The 20982-nt window shown below is 46.2% G+C and overlaps 1 protein-coding gene across 1 annotated transcript in view; it reads left to right on the top strand.

The window, feature by feature from the left end:
- GRIN2B (glutamate ionotropic receptor NMDA type subunit 2B) overlaps positions 1 to 20982 on the top strand; it is a 223413-nt gene that overhangs the window by 110580 nt on the left and 91851 nt on the right. The window contains exon 3 of the mRNA XM_065404136.1: positions 16836 to 16950. Coding sequence (XP_065260208.1) covers positions 16836 to 16950 — 115 coding nt within the window. The remainder of the gene's footprint in view (positions 1 to 16835; positions 16951 to 20982) is intronic.

Below are 20982 nucleotides of genomic sequence, written 5' to 3'. Positions count from 1 at the left end.
CAGAAGCGATTATCTGTTCCTTCTAATCAACTCCCCGATGAAAATGTTGGAAGGATTTAAACGACCGCCATGCTACCTTGTGTGTATAGAAAGAGGATGCACCACTTCAGACAAAGTAATGTTGAGTCAAGACTTCTTTGGTGGTGAACCCTTTAGGGTAGTGACTGCACCAAATTCTACATCATTTAAAGTGCAGTGTACGTTTTTGGTGTCAGGTAAATGATTACTAACCCAAAGCCCCCAAACGTTTTTTGATGGGTTGAAAAGTTCATTTAATTTGCTGATTTTTCAAAAAAAATAAATGCTTTATTTCAGTTTCCTGAGCTGCCTCAGCATTGCTCAGTTTCAGACAGCACCGAAATGCTGGAAGGAAATGTCTTCTGGCAGATTTTAATAGCCCAACTGGAAAGAAGAAGGACCTGAAATCTCTGGAGGAAAATCTGTTCTGCTCACAAAATTTCTGGCCCTGGTTTCCAGCTCAGAAGTTGGAATGAGTTCCAGATAAACGTAACAACATTCTGGTACTTAGATACCATGGTGGTAGGCACCTAGGACATACCAATGGTCCTGATCCTGCAGACACTTACTACTAGATGTAATACTGCCATGAATAGTCCCAGTGACTTCAAAGTGGCTTCTCTTGGTGTTATTCTTGGTAGTGTTTGCATGATTGGTCTCTAAGGCCATGTTACTACAGAGTTAAGTCGACTTAAGTTATGTCGATGATCATAAACTGCTGTAATTACATCACTTGTGCATGTTCACACAATGCTCCTTGTGTGGGCAGTGTGTGTCCACAGTTGGTGCTCCAGCACCAACAGAGAGCAGTGTACTGTGGGTAGCTATCCCATGGTGCAAATCACCACCTTCTCCCACTTGGAGTTCTGGGAATCGATCACAGTGCATCATGGGGATGGGATCACCACCACATGATTTTCTCTGTCCCATAATTCCAATGGTTTCTGACTGCATTTCGCGCCGTTTTTCTACTGCCCCTACAAACTTTGCGCCTGCCATCCCTGCCTGAAAGCATGGATCCTGCGCTTCTCACCAGACTTGTTACAAGAGTTATGAACACAATGCGGCTGATCCTGCAGTATTTCATGAGCTATGAATCTGAACAGGAATCCGTGCTGCCTGCCCTTCTGTGTGCCATGGAAAGAAACAATTCAAGATTGATATTGGCATTCATGGAGCAGCTGCACATGGTGGACCATTGCTATTGGGCTTGGGAAACAAGCACTGAGTGGTGGGATCAGATTGTGATGCAGGTATGGCATGATGAGCAGTGGCTGAAGAACTTTTGTATGCGCGAAGCCACCTTCCTTGTATTCTGTGTGGAGTTCATCCCCACCCTGCAGTGCAAGGACATCAGAATGAGAGCTACCCTACTGGTGGAGAAGCTGGCAACTCCACACTGAATCAGTTTGGAGTGGGGAAGTCCACCGTGGAGGTTGTGGTGATACAAATGTGCAGGGCCATTGATCGCCTCCTGCTACGAAGGACTGGGACTCTGGGCAATGTGCAGGAAATAGTGGATGGCTTTGCGACAATGGGATTCCCTAACTGTGGTGAAGTGATAGATGGCAAACATTTCCCAGTTTTGGCCCCAGACCATCTTGCAATGGAGCACATCAACAGAAAGGGCTACTTCTCTACGGTATTGCAGGTGCTGGTCGATCACTGGGGTCATTTCACGGATATCAATGCGGGATGGTCAGGGAAGGTGCTTGACGCATGCCTCTTCAGGAAAACTGGCCTGTATAGGAAGCTGCAAGTGGGGACTTTCTTTCCAGACCAGAAGATTCCAATAGGAGATGTGGAAATGCCCATAGTGATCCTGGAAGATCCAGACTACCCCTTACTCCCGTGGCTCATGAAGTCTTACACCAGAAACCTTGAGAACAGCAAGGAGTGCTTCAACAACAGGCTCAGCAGGTGCAGAATGTTCGTTTGGCACATTAAAGGGTCGCTGGTGCTGCTCTTCAGCAGATTAGACCTCAATGAAGAAAATAGTTCCATGGTCATAGCAGCCAGCGGTGCTCTGCCTAACATTTGTGAAGCCTAGGGGGAAAAGTTTTCCCATGAGTGGAGTGTTGAGGTCAATCGCCTGGCAGCTGTTTTTGAGCAGCCAGACACTTGGCTTTTTAGAGGGGCTCAACGGGGGTGGGTGGGTGGGGGCGCTATTTGAATCAGGGAGGATTTGAATCAGCATTTTGACAATGAGCCCCAATAATGTGTAGGTCACAAATAATCATAGTCTTTGTAAGCCTAAATATTTATTAAACTGCAATACACAGATTTACATTTCTTACAAGGGACATGACAGTGAGCAGCACTCGCTGAAGTGAGGATCTCACATCTGTGTGTAAGTCCAGCTGTCGTTATGGAAAATGTCCCTAAGGGTGGTGTGCAAGGAGTACTGTGACGGGACGGGAACATGAGAGGAATATGTGGGGGGAGTTTGGGAAGGGCAAGGAAGGCAGTTCTGTACGGGCTGCAGGGGGAGTCGAGCATGCATGTGTTCCACTTGCAGCACAATCAGGGACCTCAGCATGTCTGTTTGGTCTTCCATGAGCTTTATTATCTGCTCCTGACCCTGTTTCCTCTCCTGGCTAGCCATTTCTAGTTTTTCATTTATTGTCTCTCTCCATGCTCTGTGCTTGCTATCAGTCTGATTTGACGATTGCAGCACTTCATGAAACATGTCCTCCTTACTCTTCCTCGTTCACCTCCTTATCTGACGGAGGTGATCCACCAGTGTGTAGGAGCTGGCCCTCAAGGGCACATCTGCAGAAGCAAAAGAAACAATACACTGAGTCAGTATTATGACTGTACTCACAGTCTTGGATCATAAAAGTTGCATATACCTCTTTCCCATTTTCCCTTGGCAAGCACAAAGCATGGGCACAACACTAAGCATGGTGAGTTTGGCCTGGGGTGGTGCAAGATGGGACAAAGGGTCTGGATGGTTTCAAAAGGGGATCAATACAAAGCGCCTAGGGACACTATTCTGAATACTGGCATCGTTTTCCACAGGCAGCAGTGATTGAAGCTGAAATCACACTACTGAGGGTTACCGAAGATGCAAGGATGCAGCTCCTGCATGTGTGACTTCAGACCGGGTCTGTATGTTGGTCGCCTGTGTGCTGCTTTGGTTTTTGCAGAAGTAATTGTTGATTGGTGTGGCAGTTTCCCACAACGGGGAAAGAAACAAAACAGCTCTGCGAAGGAACCTTTGGCAGAGGATTGCAGAGTATCTGCAGGAAAGTTTCCTAGCGATCTCTATGGAGGATTCCCGGGGAGATCTTGGTGTGCACCAACAAACTTTTCTACAGGGCCCCAACTGCATAGCTGCACAGGGGAATATGAAGCAGATGCAGATGGAACCTAGTGTTAATTTCGATCTCTTAATTCACATGTAACCGTGCACTATCAAAGCAAAAGGAATACTTATCGGTGCTCCCCTCTCCTGCTTCAGGCACACCAAACCTAGACTGCTGGGATTGGCTAGACCCCTCCAGAGTCAAAAAGAGGTCCTGGATCACCACGCCTCCAGACGAGCCTGTCGCCTGTCCCATGTCCTCTTCCAGCGTGACCTCCTCTTCTTCCTCAGAGTTGACTCTGCTGGCCGCTGCCTCAGTCTCCCTGAAGTATCCACGGGGCTCTTGGTGGTGTAGGTGGGGGTCGCTGCCAAGGATGGCATGCAGCTCCTTGTAGAAGTGGCATGTCTTTGGTGCCGCACCAGAATGACAATTGGCCTCCCTTGCCTTTTGGTACACCTGCCTCAGCTCCTCGATCTTAGCCCGGCACTGCTGTGTGTCCCTTTAATGCCCCTTCTCATCCATGCCACAAGCAATCTGCTCATTGGTGTCAAAGTTCCTATGGCTGGATCGGAACTGCAACTGCACAGCCTCCTCTCTCCACAGACTCAACAGATACAGCAACTCTGGTGTACATGCAGAAGCCCGTTTGCTGCGGAAAGCTGGCATGGTCAGCTGGGAAGATGTGATGTGAGCTGTCCACGCCAAGCAATCAGGAAGTGGAATTTAAAAAAATTCTCTGGGCTTTAAAGGAGGAGGGGTGCATGCCTGTGTTCCTGGCAGGGCAGCGGAGTAGAAACTGCTTACCAGACTGGTCATGATGGGCATTGTGGGACACCTCCTGGAGGCCACTTAGGGCAACATAAGCAAGAGCAGTGTCTACACTGACACTGTGTCACTCTAACTTTGTCGCAAAAAGCTCTATGCTGCTCATCGAGGTGGTTTTATTATGTTGGTGTAGTAGGAGAGTTAAATTGTCGAGAGTTGCGTTATTGGGTGTACGCCTCTGCTGTTTTGTCAACGAAACCTGACTTTTGTCGACAAAATTGTGTATTGTAGAGAAGACCTAAGAAAGATAAATAGATCTGAAGCGCATCTCTTGGCCTTTCTGTATTTGCCTTATGTCAGGAACCGGTTTGGTGAGTACCAAGGAGTAATTATTGCCTACTGCCAGGTCTTCTGACAAATGTGATTTTCCATACTCTTGCTGCCCAGTGCAGCCTAAAAGAAATAGATTTCCAGTGTTCCAGCTTCCAGTTTGGATAGAAATGCCCAGGAGAACAGTGATGTCATTAGCACATCCATTCCTACTGACCGAGCAAGGAGGGGCAGCTGTGGAAATGAAAAATAACATTTAAAACCAAAAATTAGTTAGCCAGAATTTTTTTTTAAAACCTGAAAGGTGTGTGGCTTGAGCCATGCTTTGGCTGATGGTTTTGTTTTGTTCATATTTCATCTAACCAGCTTCACTGCTCCTTGTCTAAAGCTCCTCTTTCATACGAGCAATGGGGTGAACTCTGAAGAGTTGGATGTTCAGTTAATTTAAACTTCTGGAGCTAGGAAAGTTTATGAGAATGGGCTTATTTCCCATGAGATTTATAGGACTTTCCAGCTTCAGCCAGATCTGAAATATTGTCAGAACTGGTTTCCTCTCGTGGGATTTTCACGTCCAGTCCCAGAGGACCCAGGAAGTGCAGAAAGGTGCACTAGAGCTGGTCAGAATTTTATATATTTTTCTGCAGAACATTTCAATATTTTGGCAAAAAATTGAAAACTGAAAATTTTCAGCTGAAAACTTTTGGTTAAAAATTGAAGATTTGGATTTGGAAATCTCATCTCAGTGCTTCACGGGAGTTGTAATTTGTACTTCATGCCCACATGCTGCTCATTGGCTAGGGCTCCCTGGATGGAGTAAATCTCCTATTTCCCCTGTTGCTGAGCTGTGGCAGTGCATCATGGGGGTCGCTGGCCAGCCACCCTGCATCATGGACGTGAAATCTGGTTGGGGACCTGGCCCATAGAGGAGAATGGGGGTAGGAGGCACCCAAACCACAGCCTCCATATGTCACTCTGGTGGCATTTCTAAATGAAAAGTTTCTGTATTTTGGCCAAAATCTTTTCAATTTTCAGATGTTTTGTTTTTTTATGTAAAGCTGACATTTTCCATGGAAAGCAGACACTTTTGTGAAAAAATTGTTTGAGTAGAAAACACGTTTTTTCCACTGAGAACAACTTTGAAAGACAGTTTTTGGTCAGCTTTGGTGTGGACAGTATTTGTAAAAATAAGTTAATCAAATGCAAAGACCAAAGTCTTTTTTGGGGGAGGTTGGTCTGGGTTTCAGGATTATTTTTGGTGGGATGAGGAGGGAAGTGAACATTTGAGCCTGCTGTTTATTCTAAATCAGATCATCCCATCCCGAACTGTACCTACTTTTCTTACTAAGGGCCTCATTCTCCACTGCTTGGCCCTTGTCATTTAGGAATATAAAATACCACCAGATCAGGGTGGCAGTTTCAAGTAGGGTGACCAGACAGCAAGAGTGAAAAATCGGGACGGGGGTGGGGGGTAATAGGAGCCTATATAAGAAAAAGACCCCAAAATCGGGACTGTCCCTATAAAATCAGGACATCTGGTCACCCTAGTTTCAAGCTGTCCTGCAGTGACTCAAGAGCAAGTACCAACCTCAGGATAAACTGTTAAGAACCATGGCACAAACCCCAAATTGGTTGTGAGTGATTTCACCAACCAATGATCAGGTGTAAACTCCTCAGGCACTATAACAAAGCATGAACATGGAGTCACAGACAGTCCCCTTGGGTACTCTGAATTCTGTCTTGCCACCCAGGGAAGCCTATCTTTGTGATAGATGGTCCCTTGCACAACGAATCACAGCAATATTCTGGTTACTCCCAGTCCCAATGGGCTAGTCACTTAGCCCAGGTCAATTGTATTTTAGATCTCACACCAAAGACAACACTTGTAGCCAGTGCCATAACAAGGGTGAGGCGAGTGAGGCACTTGCCTCAGGCGCACAAAGCCGAGGGGCGCAAAAAGTGGTGGAGGAAAAAAAAAGCCGCTGGCACAGAGATATTTATAACCGGGGTGCTCTCCTCCTGGCCCCATCTGCTGCTGCCCCCCACGCCTCTCCCGAGTGTCCCCCGGCCCTGACTTGCTTCCCCCCCCATTCCTGGACCTGGAGCAGAGCAGCTCCTTGCTACCTCCCTGCAGCAACTGCTGCCACAGGGTCCTAGTGCCCCCCATCTCACTGCCAGGGCACCTATCACCTATCTCATAGAACTGGAAGGGACCCTGAAAGGTCATCGAGTCCAGCCCCCTGCCTTCACTAGCAGGACCAAGTACTGATTTTGTCCCAGATCCCTAAGTGGCCCCCTCAAGGATTGAGCTCACAACCCTGGGTTTAGCAGGCCAATGCTCAACCCACTGAGCTACCCCCCCCCCCCCGACTGACTCTGAGCCTGCCCTTCCACTTCAGACCCTTTCATTTTTCAATGGGGCCCTCCAGCAGCACAGGGGCCCCCCCCCGCCCGCAGTCACCGCTCCTGCCCCATGCTGGGCAAGGGGCAGCCCCATCCGTCACCCCCAGGGAGGCTACAGTGAGGCAGCAGCAGGGGAGGAGGCAGGGGAGCAGCCTGCCTGTGCCCCAAACTCATCCCCAGCCCTGCCCCACCCCAGAGCCTGCACCCCCAGCCAGAGCCCGCACCCCCTGCACCCCAATCCTCTGCCCTAGCCCTGAGCCTCTCCAACACCCCAAACCCCTCATCCCCAGCCAGAGCCCTCACCCCCCTGCACCCCTACCATCTGCCCTAGCCGTCGAAGAGCCGGCCCTGGGGGAGGGCGCAATTTTATATTCTTGCCTCAGGCGCAAAAATACCTAGTTACGGCTCTGCTTGTAGCCAGGGGCGGCGAGTTGTATGGGCCCGGGCTCCAGCAATATTCAGGGCTTGGGGGCCCGGCTCCACCAATGTTTGGGGTTGGGTGTCTCCCCGGGCCTCACCTGCTACCCCTCTGCACCTCCCCCAAGCGTACCCCGGCCCCCACTTGTTGCCCCCGTGCATAGGGTGACCAGATGTCCCGATTTCTGGGTCTTTTGCTTATATAGGCTCCTATTACCTCCCCACCCCCTGTCCTGATTTTTCACATTTGCTGTCTGGTCACCCTACCTATGCACCTCCCCAGGCCCTGGAGCGTCCCTGCCTCACCCCTGCAGCTCCACACTGACTCGGCTCTTCTGGCTCCTGGCATCAACTGCCGCTGCAGGGTCCTAGTGCCCCCCCATCTACTAATGCCAGGGCAGGTTGTCCTGCCCCTGCCCTTCCACCTGGGAGGTCCCTTCCTTTTTCCAGTGGTACCCTCCACCAGCACAGGGCCCCCCCCACCCGCAGTCACTGCTCCTGCCCCACGCTGGGCAAGGGGCAGTCCCATCCCTCACCCCCAGTGAGGCTACAGTGAGGCAGCAGCAGGGGAGGAGGCGCACACATGATGTCAGCCGCCCCGGCACCCACCACAGGGAAGGCGAGGGGTCTTCCTGGACCTGAGAGGGGCCCTAGGAGCACGTGCAGTGACAGTGGTGCAGGGTGAGTGTGCTGCTGGGGGGCCGAGGGGGCCCCTCCCCCAGAGCTCACTGCTGCCAGCGGGGAGAGGGCTGAGGGGGGGAGTCCTCTTTGGCCCCAGCCCCGGCGCAGCCTGCCTGCACCCCAAACTCATCCCCAGCCCTGCCCCACCCCAGAGCCTGCACCCCCAGCCAGAGCCCGCACCCCCTGCACCCCAATCCTCTGCCCTAGCCCTGAGCCTCTCCAACACCCCAAACCCCTCATCCCCAGCCTCAGACAGAGCCCTCACCCCCCTGCACCCCTACCATATGCCCTAGCCCTGAGCCTCTCCCACACCCCAAACCCCTCATCCCCAGCCACACCCCACAGCCCTCACCCCTGCACCGCCTCCCTCCGCACCCCCTCCCATTCCCAAACTCCATCCCAGAGCCTGCACCCCTCACCCCCTCCTGCACACACACACACCCTGCCCCAGCCCGGAGCCTGCACCCAAACTCAGTCCTAGAGCCTGCACCCCTCATCCCCTCCTGCACCCCCACCTGCTGCCCCAGCCCAGAGCCTGCACCCAGCACCCAAACTCCATTCCAGAGCCCCAGACCCCCTCCCCCACCCAAACCCCAACCTCTCACCCCTTCTGCACCCAAGCTCCCTCCCAGAGCCTGCACCGTTTACCTCTCCTGCACCCCAATCCCCAGCCCCAACCCAGGGCCTGCACCCCAGACCTCCTCCCCGCACCCAAACTCCCTCCCAGAGCCTTAGGCAGGTGGGAGGCAGAGTTGGGGGGGGGGGCGGGTTCTGGGCACCACCAAAATTTCTACAAACCTGCCACCCCTGCTTGTAGCCAATCCTATAATAAACTATCTAAAGATTTATTACATAGGAAAAGGAAACCAGAGAGTTATTTACAAAGTTAAAGCCAGTACACCCCCACACAAATGAGTTCCAGTGTTAAATTTCAAAAGGTAATAGAAGCTTATATAATCAGCAAGCTCTATATGTCTGTGAGGGCTAACCCAGGCTAGGCACTTTGCTTACATCTAGTAATCCTTGCTCTGCAGAGTCCAAGCAGCATATTAATACAGTTCCTCCATGTTAGGGGTTTTTATTCCCTTCCTCCCTTGTGCTTTGAGCTGCAAACTCAGCTGATGGGAGGAATTCACTTGCATGACTCATCTTCATGGGGAGGGGGAGAGTAAACAAAAAAGTCTTTATTCCTCTTTAATGTCCTACACTGACTAGTTCATCTGGTGTCAATAGGCCTGCCTTGTTGGGCAGGCCATAACACCTACTGTTGTAGACCAGCATTTCACACTAGTTTTAATGTCTCTCTCCTGTCTGGTGATTTTACATGGTTACAGAGGCTTACATGCAAAGGCTCAAATAATACCTTACAGTATGGGAGACAGATGTTATAAGTGAGATTAATTCAGGCAGCAATTTACATGCATTCCATAAACACTAAACACATTCTTATAATTCTAATACTTATTTTAGCAATACTAACACACAGGAGAGCCAGACTGATTCCAGCTCTGTGTTTGTCAGTGTTCAGCTGAGACATGGGGACTTTGGCATGGAAACTTTGGCACCTGGTCTGCCAGCGTGGCAGACAGTGTCTTTCAGCTATTCCTTCCTAGGTGTAAACGACTGCGCAGGGTGCCAGGCACTGAAGAATCAGGCTCTGGATGTTCTTTGGTGGGTGAAAGAAAGTTACTGAGGAGACTGGATGGCTCAGGGAGATTGTGGGATGATATGGCCTTTCATTTTTAGGTCATCCGCATCAATCCTTCCCCAGGCTGGTAGTGCCTGAAAGCTGTTATTAATTGATGGCCATTCAGCAGCCTTTGCAAAATGAGTCCCATCTCAGTACAGTTCCTAATGGACAAGCGTCCATGTTGCAGAAACGGCCATTACAATTGCCAGTGATAGGCCTTTTTGTTAGTGCTCTCAATGGAGGGGCAGAAGACTGCATGGGCCATGGAAACTGAACTTCTCTTTCATTCCCAGGGATAGTCTCCTGTAGTTAGGATTGCGCTGTGTGTGTGTGGGAAACTTGCCCTGCCATTGTCCATGATGTATGGATTCTGGGATAAATACGAACACCATCTCCAGGTGCTGTCATCTCAGCATCTTTCCCAAGTGATAAATTCACTGAAAATAAATAAATAGGAAAAAACATGCAATACACTGATGTTAACTTGTATGTTTGCCTTTATTTCTATTGTGGGAGTGATGGAAAATGCTCATACTTAAAATCCATTTGCCCTGAAAGTACACGTAGCAGGAGCAAGAGTATGGCAGTATTAGCACACATTTTTAAAAAAATGTCTTCCAGGAGATAATGGAGAAATAGCAATAAGACATAAGTGATAATGTCCCTTCTGGTAGAAATGAACATTTTACAAGTCAGGATAAAGCATCAGGAAAACCAGACTTTATCAACTGATCCTCAGCTGGCCTAAACCGGTGTAGCTCCATTGAAAACAATGGGGGGGCTACATCCATTTACACCAGCTGCACGTATTTTACATAGAAGTTGATGGCACATATAAACTAAACTAATGTCTTAAATTTCTGTATTGCCATTTAGCTCGAAGGAGCCTAAAGAGCTTTACCAGCCCAGGCACAAAATCTGCTCATCTACCCTTTTTCATGATGATTGATGAGATTGAAAAAATGATGTTATACTCACCCATTAAAATAAATAAATAGAGATGACTGCATGAATAGGCAAGGAGAATTTTACAAGGCTGCCCCTAGCTCTGAATGGCTCACTAAAACCAGTGGTGAGGGTTTGTTTCACTAGTCACAAAGTGGCTGTAACTTGGACAGCTTTTCTGGCTGCCTTTGCTCAGGATACCTGCATTGTGCCATGCTTCAGCCAGTCCCTTTGCTGCCTCGTTTTCCTCTATCCTTAAAATACATCTCATCAAATTCAGTGGAAAATTTGAAAGAGAGATGGAAAGGAGTGGAAGAGAGAGACAGACTGTGAAAGACTGTTCGTTTAAATTTTAATCTGATAATTAAATGGCTTCTGCTGTTTCGTTTCCTCTTGCAGTAGAAGGAGCAGAGTCCAGGCCCTGTACCATGTTAAATAAGCAGTGATTGGGCTTTCTACATGGAATTATTTTGCCATAAATTGCACCTGACAACATCCAGATGCTCCATGAAAACAGCCAGAAATGTCTGCATTTCTCAGCAATATAAGCCATCAGCACTGCAACAGCTGATGTGGCACAGAATTGCAGGTGGAGCATGGGGTGAATGAAAGATGGGTGAACTTCCAAAAGGTCTGGCAGATCAGTTGGGTTAAGCACCAGAAGTGCAGGAGTAGAGCTGGTCCGGAATTTTTTGATAAATTGTTGGGTGTTTTTTTTTTTTTGCCAAAAAATGCTGATTCGTCAAAACTGAAACTTTTTGTGAACCAAGGTTCCGGGAATAAAGAATCCGCAGTCAAGAAACCGGAGACAAGAGGCAGAAGTGGTTAGCTCAGTATTCAAACTCATCCCCTTCAAACCTGTATCTGAGGTTCAGAAAAGTTCAGTTAACTTTTTTTCTTTAAAAACATTAATTTCCCCATGTTTTCTCCATCACTAGCTGAAGCCATTTAAGTTGTCCTAGTAACTCGTCTGCAACCGTCGAATCCCAAACTGGCCATTCTGTATGATTTTAATGCTCTATTTCCTGTTCCATGAGGCTTTGGAACCACTCATCATTAACCAGCAGTGCTGACGATCTCAGATCTAGAAAAGTGAATGTAACTTAGTGGTTAGAGCACAGGAGCAGGCATTAGGTCTCCTGGGTGCTATTACGGGGTCTTCCACTGACTTGCTATGTGACTAGGGTCAAGTCACTTACCTTTTTTGTTCCTGTTTGCTCATCTGTAAAATGAGGATAATATTGTGTGCATCTTAATTCCCCAAGGATTCTGCCTTTGCACTCTTGGCAGCTCCACTGAACCCAAAGGGGCAGCACAACGTGTAAATGAAGGCAGGATTTTTGACCCTTTAATGTTTGAAATTAGGTGCTAGAGAAATGCATGTATTATGATTATTCCAACAAACAGAAAGCTTTGTTAAAAGGCAATTAAGATTGCTCAAGTGCCTGTATCATCAGTTAAAGCATAAAAAAAACCAGGGTATCACTAGTTAACTACTCACCCAACCTTTGCAACCTACAACCATGATTTCATCTTCTCTGAATTACCTCACCCCCCCAATCCACCACCCACTGCACACATGTCTCCTCCCTCCATAGCTAATGCCTCAGTGCAGACATGCTGAGCAGTCTCCCTGCTCACCCCCATTCCCACTCAGCTCCTTGCTCGGGGGAGGTGGTGTTTTGGGGGGTTCTGGCAGAATGTAGGTCTTATTTGGGAGCGGCTGGTTGGAGGAGACGAGGGCTGTTTGGGACACATACCAAGGCAGCAATGCCATGTGTGGGCCCTTACTGTGCTGATGGTGGTGAGCACAGTCAGTCAGCTCTGTGGGTGTTACTGTCTTGTACGCAGTTGGCTTGCTGTGCCAGGGAGCCTTTCAGACACTAATACATTGATACAGAAGCATTGGGCTTCCATCACCCCAGGCCGTCTACACAGCTGCAGGCCCCCATCTGCCCTTCACACAAGCGGCTTCTCCCTCAGGTACCTCATGCATCCCTGCTCAGCCTCTCATGCCCCCTCCCCAATCCCTGTTAACTAATATCCACACCCAGAGGCCCATCTCCCCATCACCATCCACCTCCCATACCCTCGGCTGCCCTGCCTACTTCCCTGGGTCCCCAGGATCTCTGTGCCGAACAGAGCTCGTGAGTCAGGAAGACAGGCTGGCAGCGACGGAAAATGGAAGTAGCCAACAGACCTAAGCAAATCCATTTGGCTAATCTAGGTGTAGCGCATGTCCATTATCCCAACCAAGGAGAAAGACTATGGGTTTAGTTTTAACATTTCAAAAGTGGCCTATATCAGAGATACTATTAGAGTGTGCAAGTCTGTGTCCAAGGTCTGGAGATCATGGGTGCTGTACAGTAGTTGTTTGGATACAAGTATCTTAAGAAATGTAAGGAAAGCAGGGCAACATTTCCAGGAGGGAGCACGTTTAAGTATTCCCCCCTGTAAAAGTTGGCAAATATGTTACTACAGGGCTAGAAAGAGAACTCTCCGAAGAGTTCTTGTACCAATTTTGGAGACTAAATTCAGTCATTAAAGTGTGAAACAGAGGGATTTGTGCTGTTTTAGGTGCAAATCTCAATGCAACTCCTGACTCCTCCCTAATTAGTATGGTTCTGATCTTTGCAATGAAAAATAAAAAGAAAAGAAACCCTGTTGCCAAATAGCTCTTGCTGATTTCCATGAACTTTCCATGCTGTGGTGATGGAGATTCCCCCAATGTTATTGCTCTTGGGAGGTTGTGAGAAATATTTAATATTGATGCATAGTTAATCTCTTTTTTTTTATTTTTTTATTTTTTGTCACTGTTTTCTAAACATTGAAACAAAGCTGCCTCCTAACCCACACTGAAATAGTTCTCATGCTGGCCTCACGCTGAAGGGATCTTATCAATTTTTCTGGTGCTCTGAGGGAGCCTTTCACCTAAAATACCGTGTGCTGTTCTGGACACATCAGTACCAGAATGATGCAAAATAATTGGAGGGAATTCAGAGAAAAGCAACAAAAGTGGTTCTGAGACTGGAGGACTTATAGCATGAGGAAATGTTCCACACATTACATGGCCAAGATTTTAAAAAATGACTAGTGATTTTGGGTGCCTAACAGAACTCATCATAAAAGAGGCCTGAATTTTAGAAAATGATAAGCATCCACTCTCTGAAAATCAGAACCTTTGGACTCAAATTGGGCACCCATAAAGGGTTTATTAGTTACTTTATAAAAACTTGACTGATTGTGTATACAGTCATTTGGTTAAATTATGATGGGGTTAGTAATGGTAATCATCTACAAATGTTCGGAGGGTTTAAATAGCTCAAAGGGAGAAGGATTTTTTAGGATCATTCAAGTGCAATTAAAGGGAAAATTTAGGTTGAGTATCAGGAAACATTTCCTAACAAAATGTGTTTGTTAAGCTGTCCTGCAGAGGCTCAAGAGCGAGTATCAACCTCAGGGCAGACTTTTAAGAGACAGGGCACAAACCCCGAGCTGGTTGTGAGTTCTATACTTAGATTTTGCCAACCAATGATCAGGTGTAATCTCCTCAGGTACTATAACGGCCTTAACATGGAATCACAGACAGTCCCTTTGAGCACTTGCCAGCCAGGCAACCGGACCTTTGTGATAGATGGTCCCTTATACTGCGAATCACAGCAATATTCAGGTTACTCCCAGTCCCAATAGACCAGTAATTTACCCCAAGTCAATTACACTTTAGATCTCACACCAGAGATGCTTGTAGCCAATCTTATAATAAACTATGTAAAGATTTATTAAATAGGAAAAGGAAGCCAGAGAGTAATTTATAAGGTTGAAGCAGGCAAGCATACACACACAAGTGAGTTCCAATGTTAAGTTTCAAAAGATAATAGAAGCTTCTATAATCAGCAAGCTCTATGTCTTTTAGGGCTAACCCAGGCTAAGCAGCTGAGGATCCTTTGCTTATGCCTAGAAATCTTGCCCCCCCCCGGCATGAGATACAGTTCCTTCTTGTTAGGGGATTTTATTCTCTTCCTTCCTTGTGCTTTCAGCTGCATACTCAGCTGATAGGAGAAATTCACTTGCATGTCTCATCTTCATGGGGGTGGTGGTGGGGAAAGCAATCAACAAAGTCTTTTGTCCTTTTTAATGTTCCACAATAGTTCATCTCGTGTTGATGAGCCTTCCTTGTTAGCCAGGATATAACACTGTCAGTTGGAGCTCAGCACTTTACCTGTGATTTACAGTCATAGAGGCTTATAATACAAACGTTTAAATATTATCTTACAGTATTGGATACAGATGATACAAGTGAGATTGTAAGCATTCCATAAAGTCTAAATTCTAAGCACATGTTTATAATTCTAATACTTATTTGAACTATACCAAGACACAAGTGAGCCAGGCTGATTTCAGCTGTGTATTTGTCAGTGTTCCATTGAGGCCGGGGATGCTTGGCATGAGCTGGCATCTGGTCTGCCAGTGTCACAGTGGTATATTCGAGTGGAAGAGTCTTTTGATGTAGGTGGTAGAAACACTGCTTGAGTTATTTTAAAATGGGACTGGACAAAACACCGAAGAAGTTGTTATTGGGGCCAACCCTGCCGATAAGATGGTCACCTCTAGCTTTTACGATTATGTGACTCTACTTGTGATATAGCAGGTGTGTAATGAAAAATTCTAGTTCTGCGGGAACAGGATAGTGAGTTGAAGTGAAATATACAAACGGGAGACTTCCAAAGGTTTCTTATAAGCTACTCAACTATCCTCTCCCTCACTCCTAGTGAGAGTCCTGTGGCACCTTTAAGACTAAGGGCTGGTCTACACTAGGGGGGGGGGAATCGATCTAAGATACGCAACTTCAGCTACGCGAATAGCGTAGCTGAAGTCGAAGTATCTAAGATCGAATTACGTGGGGTCCACATGGCGCGGGATCGACGGCTGCGGCTCCCCCGTTGACTGCGCTACCGCCGCTCGCTCTGGTGGAGTTCCGGAGTCGACGGTGAGCGCGTTTGGGGATCGATATATCGCGTCTTAACGAGACGTGATATATCGATCCCGGATAAATCGATTGCTACCCGCCAATACGGCGGGTAGTGAAGATGTACCCACACAGATAAAGGTGACACAGGACTCTCTGTTGCTTTTTACAGATCCAGACTAACACGGCTACCCCTTTGATACCTCACTCCTAGTGTCATTTTAAAATAAAACACGTCATTTGGACATCCTAATGGTTAAAAACAATAGACCTGATTCTCATGTACAGCAAGGCCTCTTTAAAATGCTTTGGCAGTGTCAAGGAGCTTTAAAGTGAGTAGAACTGCAAGCTATGTCTCCTTGAAAGCCCTTTTCACTGACAGAGTGGTGCACAGTGGCCTTAGTGTAAATGAGTACGAGGCTCAGTCTGTTTAATAGACCATCTTTATTTTTATTATGGGATGACCCAAGACTGGACTGGGCTGCTCAGCAATGAGGCACCCGCTATAGACCAAATGAGGTCTTGAGAAGGTGCTCCAGTGATTTGGTTGGCTGGTCGTTTTTGTGAGTTTTATTGTTTGATCCCACTACATACAATGAACTAGTCCATCCTTCGAGAAAGACACTTTTCACTGACTCTGAGAGCCTTTATTCTGTGAATTAATCCTATGCCTCAAAGAGCCGCTTTGGGCCCTGTTCTGCTGCCATTGAAGTCAATGCCAAAAAGTGCATTGATGTCAATGGCAGTTGAATAGGGCCCTTAGAGGTGCATCTCACTTTCCTTACTCCACTCCCTGCAGCCCTCTGCCTCATTAGCTGGCCACCTGATGAGAGCAGTATCTCCACCTCCATACCCCCGTCCCATCACAATCTTTCAGTCATATGTGAAGGAGATGCCTCTCTGAGAGATAGTGAGGACTAGGATCTGGAGCACATGCGGAATATTCATGCCCTTTATGGAAGGGGGAATTAAGTATCGTGAGCATGCTTGCACTAATGTGATTGTGATGGGTACTATTCGCACAGCAATTCAGCAAGAGCCAGAGAGGAAAATGATCATCCTATCACAGCGGCCAGTAATGACACGTGAGAGATTGCCTTGGTCTGTCTCTCTCAAGTCCTTAAGTAACTGCTCTCCTGTTACCCCTCTGCCACTGCTACTTCCCCCGTTCCCTCTCCGATTCCCACCCTGCTGTTCCAAGTCCGTTGCAGTGTCACTACAACCCTCATTTAAACTGCGGTCAGAGAGGTAGGTCCTTGTTCTATGTGTGGTTCCCATGTGTTTAAAATCTTCTATCTTTTTTTCTCTCTTCTAGGTATCTGATTAATGTCACCTTCGAAGGGAGGAATTTGTCCTTCAGTGAAGACGGCTACCAGATGCACCCCAAGCTGGTGATCATCCTTCTGACCAAGGAGAGGAAATGGGAGAGGGTAGGACATGTTTGGAGACTCTTGGACTAAACTGGGAAGGAGGAGGGTGGTGAAGGTGCTCATCAAGTTAACCCCTCTCTCTTCAGGACTTCCTTGTACCAAAGGGTGACCAGCTCCTTACTTCCTCTGAGGATCTGTGGGAGCTGGATTCGGGTATCTCCAATAATACAAGGACACCATCTCTTCTCAAATGTAGGCCACCAATACATTATCATATTAGTTTGCATAAAACGTTCATAGATTCACTCATGGTTCCCTTCAGCATCCATTTTCCTGTTTTACTTAATAGAGTTCAGCTCCCTATAGTCAGTCGAATGGATCCCTGGCTGTAGACACTGCAGTTACCAGCTTCGCCATACATATATGACATGAGGACTAGCACTCAGGAACTTCAGCATCAAAATCACAGGCCTTTACTAACTAAAAGAGATACAACATTAGCTATCCTTTGTGTCAAGGTTTAGGACTCCAGCCACTAGCGAGAGACACATGCGATTTGCAATGGGATGGGGTGTTACGGAAGATGCACGGGTGCAGCTCCATGTATGACATTTTAGGTAAATTATTTAATGAGTTCATTTGCACATTGGAAAATGGAATTTCAAGGTAGAAGGCAGCTTGGGTGAAAGTAATCATGAAATGATAGAGTTCATAATTCTAAGGAATGGTTGGAAGGAAAAAAGCAGAATGAAGAGAATGGACTTCAAAAATGCAGACGTTAACAAACTCAGAGAACAGGTAGATAATGTCCCCTGGGTAGCAAGTCTAAGGGAAAAAAGTTCAGGAGAGTTGGCAGTTTTTTAAAGAGACATTATTAAGGACATAAGAGCAAATTATCCCAAAGCGTAGGAAAGTTAGGAAGTTTGGTGAAAAACGATCCTAGCTTAACCAGGAGATCTTCAACAACCTGAAACTCATAAAAAAAGAGTCATACAAAATGTGGAAACTAGGTCAAATTATGAAGGATGAATATAAAAAATCCCCATAAGCACTTAGGGACAAAATTAGAAAGGCCAAGGCACAAAATGAGATTAAACTAGGTAGGGACATAAAGGGTAACAATAATACATTCTACAAATACATTAGAAGCATGTACGGACAGAATAGGCCCATCACTCGGTGAGGAGGAAGACTAACAGAAAATGCAGCAATGTCCACAGTATTAAATGTCTTTTTTTGTTTCACTTTTCACCAAAAGGGTTAGCAGTGATTGGATGACTAACAATAGTGAACATCAGTATAAATGGGGTAGGATCCAAGGCTAAACTAGGGAAGGAAAAAGTTAAGACTTACTTAGACAAGTTAGATGTCTTCAAGTCAGCAGGGCCTGATGAAATACATTCTAGTATACTTAAGGAATTGTCTGAAGAGATCTCTGAGCCATTAGGCATTATCTTTGAGAATTTGTGGAGGATGGGCGAGATCCAACAGCACTGGAAAAGGGCAAATATTCCCCTTTCGATAGTTAGGCTGACTAGTCCTTACAGTACCTAACTTCAGTACCCAGAAAGATAATGGAGCAAATAATCAAACAATCAATCAATTTGTAAGCACCTGGAAGATAATCGTAACAGTCATCATGGATTTGTCAAGAACAAGTCATGTCAAACCAATCTAATATGCTTGACAGGGTAACAAGCATTTTTGATAATGGGGAAGCAATAGATATCGGGAGTGGACTACATCTACCCTGATTGAATTGGCCCTGTCAACACTGGTAAGGTAACTCCCTTCTCTTCATGTGTCCGTATAATAATGCCTGCATCTGTAATTTTCACTCCATGCATCTGAAGAAGTGGATTTTTAACCCACAAAAACTTAAGCCCAAATAAATCTGTTAGTCTTTAAGGTGCCACCAGACTCCTTGTTGTTTTAATAGATATCATGTATTTCAACTTTAATAAGGCTTTTGATACTATCTCATATGACTGTATCATAAACAAACCAGGGAAATATAGCTTAAATTAACCTACTATAAGGTGGGTGCATAACTGGTTGGAAAAAGTACTCCGAGAGTAGCTATGGTTCACAATCAAGCTGGAAGAGCATATCGAGTGGGGTCCTGGAGGGATCTGTCATAGGTCTGGTTCTGTTCAGTATCTTCATAAATGATTTGGAAAATGGCATAGAGAATACACTTTTAAAGTTTACGGACAACACCAGGCTGAGAGGGGTTGCAAGTGCTTTGGAGGACAGGATTAGAATTCAAAATGATTAACACAAACTGGAAAAATGGTCTGCAATAAATATGATGAAATTCAATAAAGTCAAATGCAAAGTACTACACTTAGAAGGGAATAATCAACTGTAAAATACAAAATGGGAAATGACTGCCTAGGAAGGAGTACTGCAGAAAAAGATCTGGGGTTTATAGTGGATCACAAACGAAATGAGTCAACAATGTAATACTGTTGCAAAAGAAGTGAACCTCATTCTGGGATGTATTTGCAGGAGTGTTGTCATTCTTCCATTCTACTCAGCACTGATAAGGCCTCAGCTGGAGTATTGTATCCAATTCTGGGCACCACACTTTGGGAAAGGTGTGGGCAAACTGGAGAAAATCCAGAGGAGAGCAATAAAAATGATTAAAGGTCTAGAAAACATGACCTACAAGAAAAGATTGAAAAAATTGCGTTTGTTTAATCTGGAGAAGAGAAGACTGAGGAGGCACAAGATAACAGTCTTCAAAGTACATAAAAGATGGTTATAAAGAGGAGGGTGATGAACTGTTTCCTTTAACCACTGAGGACAGGACAAGAAGTAATGCTCTTAAACTGAAGCAAGAGCGATTTAGGTTAGCCATTAGGAAAAACTTCCGAACTTTCAGGATAATTAAGCACTGGAATAAATTACCAAGTGAGGCTGTAGAATCTCCATTACTGGAGGTTCTTAAGAACAGGTTAGAAACAAACACCTGTTAGAGATGGTCTAGATCCTTAGTCCTACCTCAGTGCAGGGGGCTGGACTAGATGATCTATCGAGGTCCCTTCCAGCCCTACATTTCTATGATATTTCTAAATAATTTGCATCTAACCCCTAACGTCATCTTAACAATGGCGTGGATTTAGTGCTAGTAGAAGGCTTTGGTCTATTTGAACTGGGGCAGGGAGGGCCCTCCCCCAGAGTAAAGGAGGGATCAAAAAAGGAACTGGGGTCAGCTGAGTACAGGAGACAACTCAAGAGGGCTAGGAACAGGAGTGAGGTGAAAGGTGCAGTAAAAAGGTGTTGTGGGCACACCGAGCAGAGAACCACACACAGTGCCCACTGATGCAAGAAGCTTTGAAGTGGGGAGTCAGTGGATGCTGCCCAGAGGAACGCTGTAAATTTTAACCGTGAGGGTAATTAACCATTGTCAATTTTAAAATCAAGAGTTGATGTTTTTCTAAAAGGTCTGCTTTAGTTCGAATGGGAATTATTTCTGGGAAGTTCTGTACCCTGTGTTGTACAAGAGGTCAGACTACATGGTCAAAACAGCCCCATCTGACCTTAATCGATGAATCTAAAACTGGTACAAGGCAGGAAAATAGCCCCACAGTCACAGAGGGCATTTTTATCAGTGATCTTTCTTCTCCTGCACTTCTAAGTGGTCAGCTTGACCAGTGCTATAAGGAAGTCCATGGGGAGATTTTGTGGGAAAGTCTGATACATAGGGGCCACTATACATCTATTATGCGGGAACGCCTTTTAACCCTGACTGAGCTGAGCTGGATTCAGACTGGTGACCCTCACGTGAAAAGCTTTGTACACCTCATTAGCAGCACCCTAGTTTCATAGATTCCAAGGTCAGAAAGGACCATTGTATAACAGAGGTCAGAGAATTTCCACAAAATAATTCACAGAGCACGTCTTTTAGAAAAAATCCAATCTTGATTTAAAAAATTGCCAGTGATGGAGAACCAATACATTGTTCCAATGGTTACTCACTCACTCTGTTAAAAATGTATGCCTTATTTCCAGTCTGAATTTGTCTAACTTCAACTTCCAGCCACTGGATTGTGTTACCTTTCTCTGCTAGATTGAAGAGCCCACTAT

Source organism: Emys orbicularis, chromosome 1, assembly GCF_028017835.1.
Source record: "Emys orbicularis isolate rEmyOrb1 chromosome 1, rEmyOrb1.hap1, whole genome shotgun sequence".
NCBI lineage: Eukaryota > Metazoa > Chordata > Testudines > Emydidae > Emys > Emys orbicularis.
This window is presented reverse-complemented; position numbering and strand designations above follow the sequence as displayed.